This window comes from Hippopotamus amphibius, chromosome 6, assembly GCF_030028045.1.
Source record: "Hippopotamus amphibius kiboko isolate mHipAmp2 chromosome 6, mHipAmp2.hap2, whole genome shotgun sequence".
In the NCBI taxonomy this organism is placed as follows: domain Eukaryota; kingdom Metazoa; phylum Chordata; class Mammalia; order Artiodactyla; family Hippopotamidae; genus Hippopotamus; species Hippopotamus amphibius.
The window spans coordinates 48,517,691-48,531,288 of NC_080191.1; the positions used below are offsets into that span (position 1 = coordinate 48,517,691).

Here is a 13,598-nt window from a genome sequence, read left to right on the forward strand (position 1 = left end):
GTTGTAGTGATTGACTCTTTCCTCCAGTTCCCTCAGTTTCTCCAGATAGCTCTTGTAATTGGAATGCATTCTAGGGCCGTGGGAGAAGCATGAGGATAAGTGATCCCCCATAAGAATTTATCCTTTGGCCTGCAAGGTACCAGGCTCTAACCTCTGTTCTTTAGAACACTTGCTGCTTGTCCTGGCACATACTGTTTTTTCCTCTCCCTCCAGCAGCTGTCCACCCAGCTCACTGTCCAAAACCCAAAAAACCATTTGAAAGGCACTGTACTATTAAATGAGGCCCATTGCATTCTGGAAAGAGATCAACATAGCAAAGAAAACCCACTTCCCTTTCCATAGTAAATGGGATTTAAATTCCACGATTTAAAATAATTCTCTAAATTACAAAGATATGTAAATTGTTTAAAAAAATATACGTAGAAACGAAACTTTAAAATGGTTACAGCTGAGTGGTAGGATCTATAGCTAGTTGTAACCTTTGGATATTCTCTGTTTTCCACATTTTTTAAGATGTCAGCGTGTACCAGATTTGTAATCAAGAGAAAATATAACTTTTAAAAATAAACTTTGAATTTTGTAAATAAGAACATTTTTAGAGTATACAAAGTAGCACTTTCATATGTGTCATTTGATTAGCTTTTAAATTATTTGCTATTATATTAAGCAAAGAGTCAGTAAATTGACAACTCTTAGAGTCAAGATAGGCCTCAAGAGATTTTTGGCATAATGTTAAATGGGAAAATCCAGATACTGACTAAAGGTATATATGTGTACATATGTACACACACGCACAGGTATATATGGCAGTGGTTTTCCTTCATTTTAAAATTCAGATGCATAGAAAAAAAATTAAGAAACAACACTAAAAACAGCCATAAAAAAAGAATGAAATATTGCTATTTGTAGTAATATGGATGAACCTAGAGAGTATCATACTAAGTGAAGTAAGTCAGGCAGAGAAAGACAAATACTATGTGATATCACTTATGTATGGAATCTAAAACATAATACACATGAATCTATATACAAAACAGAAACAGACTCACAGACATGGAAAATAAACCTATGGTTGCCAAAGGGAAAAGGGAGGGCGGGAGGGATAAATTAGGAGTGTGGGATTAACAGATACAGACTACTACACATAAAATACATGAGCAACAAGGATTTACTGTGTAACATATGGAACCATATTCAATATCTTGTAATAACCTATAATGGCAAATAATCTGAAAAAATATATATATAACTGAATCACTTTGCTATATACCTGAAACTCACACAATATTGTAAATCAACTGTACTTCAATGTAAATAAATAAATAAATAAAAGCAAGTAATACCAAACCTTAAAAAAAAAAAAAAAACTTCATAATGGTTTGTTATAGAGAGGGCCTACAGGTTTTTCTTTTTCCTTTTCTCTACTTTTCAGATTTCCTTAATGTAGTTATGTTGGGCTGTGTGTGTGTGTGTGTGTGTGTGTTTAAAGCAATTATCTCATTCTGTGCCACCTTAGGTTATTACTATCCTATGTGGATTTACAGGTAAATTAAACCACTCTGAGCTTCTAGATAGGTTTATCCAAATGTGACATGGCAGAAACTACACTTGTGACCTCAGTAAACATTAACTCAGGGGCCCTCCGCAGAGAAATGAGAAGGCTGCTTCTGCAGTGATACGCTCTCAGGTGCTCCGTTTATTTGCTACCTGGACAAAACTAAAAAGAATTGCAAAATGCTTCTTTGACCACAAGAGTTGCAAGTATAGCTCCGTGTTTGTACTAACAAAATCCCATCCAATGTGTGATCTGACTTCAGTGGAACCAGAAACAGTGTATAGGAGAACCTCCTCATTTGGTTAACATTGAGTGTACGTGCCATGACCATTAAACCCTTTTAAATAAAGGGAAAATGAACTATTCAGGATTTCTGTAAGTATCAACTAGGAAATTATAGGAAAGTGATATTTCACACTTTGTGGGCAACTTCATATTGTATATTATCTGAATGAATTTACAGGAAGGTGAGGAAAATTTTATATATTAATTTGTAGAAGAGCCATTATGGAAAATAATTTTCTTTACCTGAATTCCGTGACTTAAAATTAGCTTTATCCTCCTGCTCACTCCCTCTCAACAGTATGAAAATAAGAAAAAATTATCAGTTTTAACAAGAAGAAGATGTAGATTACTTCAAATTTCAGTTTCAGGAAAGTTCTGCAAAAAGGGTGGACGAAAAGCTCAAGTATCCTGAGGGCACAGTAAATCTATTTATTGCTTCATCGACTTGAAGCCTAAAGCCAAAACTGTCATTCTGTCAGACAGGCAGACTTTCCCGGAGGTAAAGCTGAACTTCATTTACCTCAAAATGAATGCAAACCGCTGAGTAGTACCAAACTTAAGGGTAATTTGCATTTTCAGTACCTCTAACCATAAACTTTTATAGTTGATTTTGAAGATAAGATTCCTAATTTAAACAGGATATGTGCTCTTTTCTGATTGGATAATGCAGGAAAATATATGGGTTTTTTGACGCGATCCAGGCAGCACATAGGAAGAGAGGTTACATTTCTGACTCCCCAGCTTTGTCAGCATATTGTTGCGTTCACAGTATTGGTTGGTCATCTTCTTCTCTTCTCCAGCCTAGAAGCTATGCTGATGGCCTGACCTTCCAACCAAATCCAGTCTGTGAACTCTTTTTCTAAGGGGACCCATGGGAAAATAGTAGCAAATTGTAGTGTCCTGCTAATTTTTAGAAATTAAAAGCAGGACACTTTCCAGGAAAATGCTGGGCTTTAAAAGGTTCTGAATCTCTTCTGGACCACTGGCTGCCCACTCTGTTGCCCAACCCAATTCTTAATATACCTCCTTCATCCCAGAGACATTACTGATGGGGAGAGAGCCTCTCGTGTCAGCGTGCCCCACACTTGTCCTTTGAATCCAAGACCAAATGAAGATTAGGACATTATGGAATGTTTGGTGTATAAAGTCCAGCAAATTTGGAGAGGCCTAAAAAATGGCTAAATTAGATGAGTTTGTATTTAATTCCTAGAAAAGAAACGAATATAACAAAGAGGGAGCTTTGCTAGTGCACTGTGTGAAGATCCTGCAGGTGAGGTAGGTTTGTACAGTCAGGGTCCCCGGGGCTCCTGCTCCCCCCGAGTGCTCTGAACGGTGCTCGTGTGTCCTGCACGGAGGGAAGCTGCTTCTTGTTTCACACCTGAGGACATCACTGGGCTTGCTTTTCTAGCAACTGCAGGAAGTTTGTCCTGAGCCCATTCTCATCTAGTTCCCTTTGTGGCAAAAGGCAAATGTGTTTGAGACAACTGTACAATCAAAGTGTAGCCTGGAAATGTGGACTGGGACTTTTCCCTGGTCAGAATGGGTCATAGCTGGCAGATGTAGAAGTCCAACTGATTACCTTTTCCATTCCATTCTACGCAGAGGACACCAAAAACACCCTTTGAATGAAAGCCTGGATGAGGCATGTTTTGATCTCATAGTCTTGCGTAGGTTACGAATAGTCTTGAGCCTGGCATGTCCGCTTACCAGCTCTCTACCTTGGGTACATGACAGTGTCCCTGTGCCTCAGTTTCCACGTCTGCACAAAGGGGATACAGGAGTACCTACCTCATTGGGTTATTTTGAGGATTAAATGAAGGAATGTATATATATAGCACTGGGAATTGTGCTAGGCACATAGTAAAATTGGATACAGTTAGCTATTATTACTATTATTATCTGCCTCTTTCACATTTTATATAAAAAGTTTGATTTAAGAGGTTTTCAATAACTTGAAATATTTTTATATAATTTCCATACTTCTCTTCAAGTTATGGTTGCCTCTTCCTGGAAAGCTTGATGAAATGTGCTGTCAGATGGGTTGTCATAGATTGGTATATATTGATTTGTAATTAATGTTAGGGGGTCTCATGATTGAACTCTTCAGTTACATAGAATTATTTATAGAAAAAGTTATCAAATAACTAAGTGCACGTGTATACATGTACTCAGTTATTCATGTGTTCAGCAAATATTTGTTGAGCACAGAGAGTGAGCCAGACTCTGTTCTGGGTCCTGGGAATTTGGGATCCTGTCCTCACCCTCACGTGCTTGTGTTCTAGTGACAGAGACAGATCATTAGGAAGTTAACGGATACATAGATGTGATCGTTTCAGATAGTGCTAAGTGCTGTGAAGAAAATGTCGCAGGATACTATGCAAAGGACACGGGTGGATGTGGATAGGATGGCGAAGAAAGGGGTCTCTTGAGGAAATGAAACATTCTGTGATTTAAATGACGAGCGGGAGCTATCTGCACTGTTGGAGGAGAGGAAAACACTGCCCCTAAGGGGGTCAGCTGCTGCGGAGAAGAGCTTGTGCAAAAGGTCTGAGGCGGGAGAGAATTTTGCATGATCAGAGAGAAGGGAGAAAGCCCAGGTGACTGAAACAGTGATGTTATCTCTGTTTTAACACATGTAGAACGTGGAGGTTCACACAGCTGCCCAAGGTTGTGGTCGGGATAGAGTCAAGAATTGAACTCATGGTGGACACATCCCTGTTTTAGTCACAACATGTTTGCTAGTTTTGGAAAACTTGACATATCCTGTTTTTATTTGGACTTTTGGAAAGTCGAACCTGCAGAAGTAATATCACAAGCCCCATGCATCCTTCACACAGCCTCTCCAGTTATCAACTTATGGCCAGTCTTTTCATCTGTCTTTAATTTTTCATTTTAAAACAGCGACATTTATTTCATAGTACCATATGCTAGATATTGTATTCTGTGAGTATATAAAAGTGAATAAGCCCAAGTCTTTCCTCAGTGACTCATGATCTAAAAGGAGATGCGCACTTATACAGTACACACGCACGCACACACAGAGTGATCAATAACTGGTATAAACCAAACGTTATGGGTACACAGAAGAGAAAGCAATTAAGGTTTTCCTGAGAGGTGGAGAAAACGGAGTTTGGGGAACTCACAGAGTAAGATTGTGGGAGGCAGAGATGGGAAGAATGATAAGGGTAAAAGAAAGTGGAAAGCATCTAGGGGTCACATGATTGAAATTTAGCGTATTTTGGGAGTAGTGGTGAAGTTAGAAACATGGGTTGGGCCACCTCCTAAAGAGCTTCAGTCACCACTCTAAGAAATTTAAATTTTATTTTGTTGGGAGTGGGGAGCAATGCAGTGATATTAACGAAGAACTGAGATGATTGGATCAGTACTTATGATCGTAATGCCAGTGACAGTGTGGAGTATAGATCTGACCTCCAAATCTGTGAGCCTGAGGCAGGGAAACGAATTTGGAGCCTGGACAGATGAACCTTAGCTTAGGCAAGACAAATGAAATGCCAAGTAGAGTTGCATAATTGTTGAATCACTGAAGTAGGCTGAAGAGGTGGATCAGATAAGGTCTTCTGGAGAAGATGGCTTTTGGCCTTGATCTTTTTTTTTAAAGATTTTTTGATGTGGACAGTTTTTAAAGTCTTTAGTCAATTTGTTACAATATTGCTTCTGTTTTATGTTTTGGTTTTTTGGCCCCAAGGCATGTGGGATCATAGCTTCCCAACCAGGGATCCAACTCTCATCCCCTGCATTGGAAGGTGTGAAGTCTTAACCACTGGACTGCCAGGGAAGTCCCATGGCCTTGATCCTAGATGTGGAAACATAGATGGAAAATGAAGGGAGGGGGTTGCAGTATTAGGGAAGAGCATGTTTAAAAGCAGAGGGCTACAAAAGCACAAGGAATGTTCAGGAACTCACATGGAGGGACATGAAGCCAGCCAGCTAGCTAGCATGCTGTTAAAGTAGTGCCAGTAAAAGGTAATGGCTCGAATGAAATCAGACACAGGCAGTCGGGGCAGGACTTGGTGACTAATGGGATATGGAGAGTGAAGGAGAGAAATGAGTTGCATTCTTAGGTTTCTAGACAAACTACTTTAAAAGGTAGACCATTTAACAAGATAGAAAGTATAAAGGCAAGTTCACAAGAAAAGGTAATGTGCATAGCTGTACACATGCTTAGTATGCTGCCTGTGGAACATTTGGAAGGAGATGCCTGGTAGGCATTTAGAAATTCAGGTGTAGAAAGTACATTTGGAGTCATCAGCAAGAGGTGATGAGAGTCTGAAGCTAATGAGATAATGACTCTTTGATGGTGTTTTCTTTTTATAACGACAAACCAGGTGTCACCAAATTTTTTTATGAAACATCTCACTCTGCTCAATATAGGTCAGAACATGACTCTCAAGAATAGTGATGTTTTGGTTATCCATTGCTCTTTATCCCGGATGATATAACCGGCATCTTTTGCAGAGAGGCTGAGGGCTTTCCCACATGACATTTGTAACAGTAGTCTGTTATGACAGTAGTTTAGAACAGTAATTCAGTTGGGGATGCTAGAGCTGCCTTTGATCATAAACATTACTAAACGTTATTCACTTCACTGAATGCAGAGTTGTGTTTCTCTGCCGTATCACAGAGTTTATTTCATATTTCAGGTTTCATCGTCCATAATGAAGTGTGAGATTCTTTGGAAACAGACTGATCATCTTTGGGGGAAGCCTCGCTTCCTGAAAACCTGATGTTGCACTGGGATTTGAATGTGTGTGTTTCCGTTTAACTTGTGGTGAAGGAAGCGTGTGGAAAGTGCTCCCTACCTATACAGCCCGGATGGGCCAACATGCAAAGGGAAGGGTGCAGCGACTCTGCTGTCCAGCATGTGGATTGATGGTAAGGGACACCATGGTTACACCACTAATTCTTCATCAAGAGTTTTAATCAAAGAAGATGAGCAGAAGACAATCGCTGGTTCCCTGTTGCCAGAAAGCCACATTTAAGAGTGAGGGTTAAAGAAGAATGGGGAGTGGAATTTCTGAGCACTGGAAAGAGGTGGGGGATGAAAATCAGAAAGCCAGAGAAATACTTCATTATGTTAATGAAAAGAAGAAATTGAAGCATAAATGTATTTTTGAAGTAGGCTTTTGGTAGTTGAGAACTTATTAAGGGATTTGGGGGTTTAATCATTCAAGGTGGATTTCTTAAAGACCTAGAAGAATATTCTTGTTTCATCACTATACTGGTACAGTGTAGTACCATTACTTTTTGTTGTGCCAGTGAATCCAGTTGCCAGAATTAAGTCTAAGTGTTTTCATGTATCTTTTTCTTAAATGCAAGAGGCTTTTACTGACTCTTAATAAGCATGCTTACCCAAATTCTGTTGCATGCTTTAAGTAGCGTAGCTATACATACGTTACATTTTTTTTAATACTCCTTACCTAATGTACCAACCTTCCACAAAGATTATAGGACTAGGAATGAAGTCAGATGTAATGCGACCCTATAAATCTGTAGCAAGCTTTAGAAATAAATCTTTTGGTCTTTCCCTCACTTGATTATCTCCAAAGTTGAAACAATCATGCTTGATCTAAGGAAGATAACATCGACAATCATGGCACCTTTTTAAAAAATCTGAATCCAAAGTTAAAACTCAAGTAAAATGCAAGTGTTCTTCCAGCAGTTAGCACTAAATGGGAATGGAAAGAACTACTTATTTTCCATGCTGCATTAAGTTGGATTGCTGCTATTAAAAATAATAAAGCACATGGATTAAAAAAATACTCACCCAAAGACTTAAAAAGAACAGAAAATTCCTGCTAAGTTGTGAGAACCTCATTTAGTATTTTAAGAATCTGCAGATTGCATTCATAAATATAGCACTGACTTTCAGTGCAAAAGAATCATCAGTGAGATTAAAGATTTCCCTATGAGCCTACAGTCAATACTGTTTACATTAAGAAACCCTCTGTTGTCATCTTGCTATTTTCCATGGAGTCATGGACATAGCATGACTTATGCTCCCAAGTATATATGACCATATGTAAATACTACCTTGCATTTAATTGTTCTTTCATGATTGTTTTGTACCCCTTTTATTAAAAACACATGAGATGTATAACAAGACAAGACCTAAATAGATGTTATTTTATTTTCAGAGTTTGGACTAGGATTTTCTGAAATGATTCTGGTTCAATATATGGAAATCTGTTATTTTCTATTTCAACCAAAAAGCAAACATTTAATCTGGTGGACAAATTTGGATCCTGCCACTCATTTATACTTTAAAGAGCCACTTAAAATTGGATGATTTTGCTTCAAAAAAAAAAAATTTAGTCCCCTTAGCCTATTACAGAATGCCAGGACCATTTTATAACTAAGAAGAGTAGCCAGCATTGTTGGCACCTCTTGCTGTATGCAGCTATGTGCATTAATAAAATAAACCTAGAATTCTACACTATTGTCATGTCATTGATAGAAGAAGACATATTTTTGTTTTGAAAAAATTTTTCTGCATGCCCAAGTGTCTCTCTCTGGATGAAGTTTTATCCATTTCATAGTGTTTAAATCCAGCCGTAGATATTAACTATGTTCCAGTTTTTTGCTGAAGCCATATTTTCCCTTATGATAGTGTTCTGTTGCCATTTTAGTGTCTTGGGAAAAATACTAAGGAATGTAGTGTTATTTTAATTTTCTGTACTTATAATCTTAGAACATTGTTTTAATTTCTGATCACAAGTCCTCTGTAAAAACGGTAAATGTAAGACATTTATCACTGTTTTATCACTCAAGATACATGTTATAGAAAGTCTCTATTTGGTTGATAAAAGGAACAGTTTCTTCCCTCTAGTCGTACCTGTGATACAATTGTTTTATTCCCTATATACTGAGATGTACACTCAGTACAAAAATGAGACTCTGGTCCCTCAATTTATTGTTTTCCTTGTATGATATGTCAGATTTATGAACTACCCATACTTTTTCTTCTACTGATTGACATGCTTAGGGAGAAGTTTAAAAGTCAAAAAAGTTAACCACAACTAGTTTAATATTTAAGAATTGGAGCCACAAATTATTTCATTAGAATGATTCTTTAAATAGAAAGTTGTGGAAAGAATGGAAGGATTATGAGCTAAGCTATATTTTGCAGAATGAAGCTCTATTTTAAGAGCTAATTTCAAAAGGCAGAAACACTGCATCTCCACCTCGACAGCCCATCTAGTGGTCTCTTGCCCGGCAGCCCTAAGAGGGTACAAAGATGTGGACCACCCTCCATAGAATTATGTATCTGCCTAATGCCAGCATTTCTGCAATCCAACGAATAAGCTGTGGTTCTATAAAAATAAATGTGTATGTGAATTGGGTTGTTGTAATACAACACCAGGGTTTTTCCTGTTTAAAGTGCAACATTAGGCGGACATAGAAGAAGTGAGTGGTTTTCCTGAGTCCCCAAGATATGATTAAGGAAGAGAACAAATCCATCTCCAGAAAGGTTGCAGGCAGGAAAGAATTAGATTGTAAAAACCAAAGTGGCCATTTCCATCTTTTTTTAAATGGAGAAAAAGAACATTAACATTAAGGTAGTAAGAAGATGTCATGAACTTTATCAGCATCTTCATGGTCATTACCAATCAGTCTGACAAAACTAGTTCTCTGGTGATTAGCGTTAACTTTAGGCAGCCCTGCCTGATAATTTCCCGCGTGTGTGAAATGTCTTGCATTTTTTTTTGTTCAATATAGTTTACCTTTATGATAATTCCTAAAATTATTTAAATGAAATCTATAATACTATTTTGGGTATTTGAACAGCTGTTTTAAATGGAGAAAAAAAGCACACTCATCTATCTGATTTACCCAGAAAAACCGACTTTCTGGTTTCATTTTCATATCCTTTATTAGCATAATGATGGCAATTGCTTATCTTTCTCTTATGTTAGTAAATATATCATGTTAGTAGAAAGTTCTGAAATGTCAGTGAAAATGTTTTTAATGAAGTAGAGGCATTGAATACACCCTTCAATAATCGTCAGATACTGAAAATGAGAGATAAGTCCTTAAAACCTGTAACTCAGGTTTTACAACCTGCAGTTAATTCCGTGCTGCATTGGCACTTAAAAAAAATACAGTAGCTTACACTTAAAAAGACAGAAAAATCTGCATTAACACTGCATATCCTAATGTGTACCACATTTTAACACAAAACAGACATTGTTTATACTTAATAGAATCAGACACAACTTTTACAAATTATACTATATTCACAGTAGAAAAAAGCAGCCCTGTCTATCACATAGTAGTATCTCCACATTTAAACAGTGAAAGGTCTTCAAAAATGTCATATTATTTCTTTAATTCATCCCAGCAGCGCATTTCACACAGAGTGAGAAATCTTCCTCAGAGGAGGTGAGATGTAATCAAGCTAGTAAAAGATAGATAAATTTATGTCATTTCATCAGTATGGTAGCTTAAACATTCCTAGATCCAGTCATATTATGAAGCCTAACCTTACTATTGAAAGTATAACTTTGAGACAAGAATTAATTTCTTCACATCATTAGAGAATGTTATGAGCACTAAGGAACCACTAAGATGCAATTTGTTTACAAAGTTTTCCCTTGGCCACTTGAACTGGCTAATCTTCCACTATTGGGTATTTGAGTGTATGTCACATTATTTTACTTGCCAAAGCAAAATGAACTTCTAGAGCTGAAATATGTCCTAGAGGGGAATGCAACAGCAAAAGTAGTCATCATATTAATAGGACCATCTTTCTGAGAGAAGGCACATTTCCAGATAGTTGACACCCAAGTTTCAAAGAACGGCATGAGGCGCTGTTATGATTTAGCTGTGATCAAAGGGTGGTAGAACAAGGGTAGAATACTCCCAAAGCATTCTCATTTTCACTTTCCATTTACTTTTTGTAATCATTAACCTTAAACTCTTTATAGAAACACAGACCACCATTAGCATCTCTAGAAAAGAACCAAAAAATAGCCCACTTATGCTTTTTCAAAGAGAGGCTCATCCCAAATTAAGAAATCTTATTGTATACGCTGTAAGATTTCTGGCAAAAAAAAAAGAGAGACTCCTATAGCAGCTATTCCCACCAAAAGCCAACCCTATAGGCAAGGGTCATTTTTAGCTATGCTGGGATTTACTGCACAAAAAAAATGTCATTCAGCTTGTCGCACTGCTAGCACAGCTGCAAATATGAGCAAAGCACTCCATCAGTGTTTCTCAGTGGGGGTGCTGTTGGCATTTGGTGCTGGGCAACTCTTTGTAGTACAGAAATGTCCCACACGTTGCAAGACAGTTACTCTCCCGGGCCCCTGCTGACTAAATGCCAGTAGTATGTCCAGCCAGTAATACTAAAAGTAAAAAGCCCTCCCCCATGTTCAGCTGCCCTCCTGGGAGGGCAGTACCACTTCCCTTAAATACCACTGTCTACTGCAATTTGAGGACACAGGAAAAAGTGTCTGTCTCAAAACATCATCTTGATTCCCTTGCGTTTCTCTGGTCCCTGAGTAGTGTCTTCCCCCATCATTTCTCTAACCTTCTGCTTCTCGCCTTCTGATGCAGCTCTAGTTTAACCGGTTCTTCAGGGAGGAGATTGTTGGGTAGGCTTGGCAGTTCCAGCAGGCATTGTCACTTGGTTAGTCCCTGTGTGTACTTAAAGGAGAGATTTCACATGAAGCACACTTTTTCTTGCCCCTCACAGTTTTACCTCAGAACCACATTGTTGGTCCTAATCCTTTTCAGTGTCGTGAGGATTATTGCGTGGCTTAACCACAAACACAACAGCTAGCAATCCATGTAAACAGAACTAGTTAGTGGTCTGTGAAAAATCACCATTCGATTTCACCTGCATCCCATGAGTTCCCAGACAGTCGCCTCTTTATCCTGTTAAAGAAGCATTTAATCCACGTGCACATGCTTGAATTCCCCCTGCATAAACATAGTCATGCAGTTCAACTTTTCTTAGCTCTGTGAATACTAAATCACGAAGGAAACAAGGGTGAGCTGTGGATTGCATGCACATATTGTTCATATTTCAGCAATGACCATACACAAAACAAGATGACTTTTACCTAGGTGAAACATTTTTATACTATACTAATGATACAGAAACATACTTCCTCTCTTTGTAACTCTTTTTCTCCAAAACTGAAGGATAAACGTCTTGAAATTATTTGGATGAATTGTGGCTCATGGAGAGAATGAAGTTAGCCGCCGTATTTTTTTTCAATATTAAAATTTCTAAATATCTTTTTTGAAGCAGAGCAACTCAGTCAATAAAGGTGGTTATACTGGGAACTTTTAGATGGTGCTTAAGAATTCTTGTTAAATACCAGTTTGGTTTTTTGTTTGTTTGTTTTTATTTTTAAGAATAAATTGAAAGGGAGTAAATGAGGCAGAATGCCACTCCACTCTCAGGTCAATTTTGTGGTATGCGAAAATGCCAGTAATATTTGTGCCACTTGCCAATTTGAGGGGCTTTTCCCTTACTGGATGTTTTGTTATAGTTTGACTATGTATTACATTGCTTAGAGAGCTTCCACAAGGAGAAGTCACCAAGGCAATGCTAACAAGCATTCGAAAACAACCTGAATGAATCTAGGGTCAAACCACTTTCATCACTTAAAATAGAGGCACTAATTTTTATTTTTACTTTTTTAAATATTTCTTCTGTGGCTTAGAAGTGTGCCAATGTGTTCAAAACATTCTGCACCGATTTCACCAGATTCAGTACCTACTAAAAACTCAAACTCATCATTTTTTTTTCTACGTAACAGTGATTTTTAAATAAAGTACTATATGCATTCTTTTGTTATTTCAAGCTTTGGTGAAAGTGCTAAGAATGGTAAGCTGCGATTGTTATCAGACTGACTGAATGATTTCTAATTTCCAGTGAGTGATCTAATCCTACATATTACACAGGTATAATATCTGTGACTGTAAATAACTGGAACTGTATACTGATTAACATGAGTTTCTCTTTTTTTGTTCTTAAACCTGTACTGTATTATAGTGTGTGGGTATGACTATCTACACGTATCCACACATGTATATGTAATTCCACTATTGTAACCTGAAAGAAAGACTGTGTTATCTTTTTTATTCTGTATTGGTGTTCGTGTTATTTAAAAAGCAAAATTATGCTCTGTGTAGTTGTATGATATTATAGGATACTTTGCTGTGCACAGTTCCAAGTGCCTTAGAACAGTGTTTAGCTTTCTTAAGTATATATAAATGCATATATGTATAAAATTGGGAAAAGTTACCTCAATAAAATCATTGGGAAATCCCCGGCTTTAGTTTGTTCCCGTTTCTATTGTATTCAGACAGTGCTCAGTATTTTTAAGTTAAAAGCTCACAGAGTCCTCATCTGTAAAGCAAGAATAAGATATCTTTTCTAGTTGCCTGTAACTTCAGCTATGCCTGACTTAATTTTCGTATGTAAGTCCTTGTGGTTTGTACTTTTAATTTCAGATATCTGTCTAAAGAGTTACTGCTTTAAACAGCAATTTACAGTTTATTTTTAAAACTTGCTCTCTTTTTATATCTGAGGAGATTTGATATTGCTGTTTTCATTCATATTTTAATGTATAAAGAAAGATAAGATAGTCCCTTTAGAGTTTCTAATATAGAAAATAAACAGACTTCCTCATTTTGCCTACTGTTTAATGTATTACAAGCAAGGAGAGAGCCTGGGAACGTATTTTGACCAGAAAAGGAATTGCAATATACTTTTCATGTTTTT

General features: G+C 37.4%; 1 protein-coding gene across 2 annotated transcripts in view; it reads left to right on the forward strand.

Annotated features, from left to right (window-relative positions):
• PHACTR2 (phosphatase and actin regulator 2) overlaps positions 1-13,486 on the forward strand; it is a 270,043-nt gene extending 256,557 nt beyond the window's left edge. For both annotated transcript variants that reach the window (XM_057738536.1, XM_057738538.1), the window contains exon 12: positions 6,502-13,486. In XM_057738536.1, coding sequence (XP_057594519.1) covers positions 6,502-6,517 — 16 coding nt within the window. In that variant the 3' untranslated portion in view covers positions 6,518-13,486. The remainder of the gene's footprint in view (positions 1-6,501) is intronic.
• Positions 13,487-13,598: the final 112 nt, after the last annotated feature.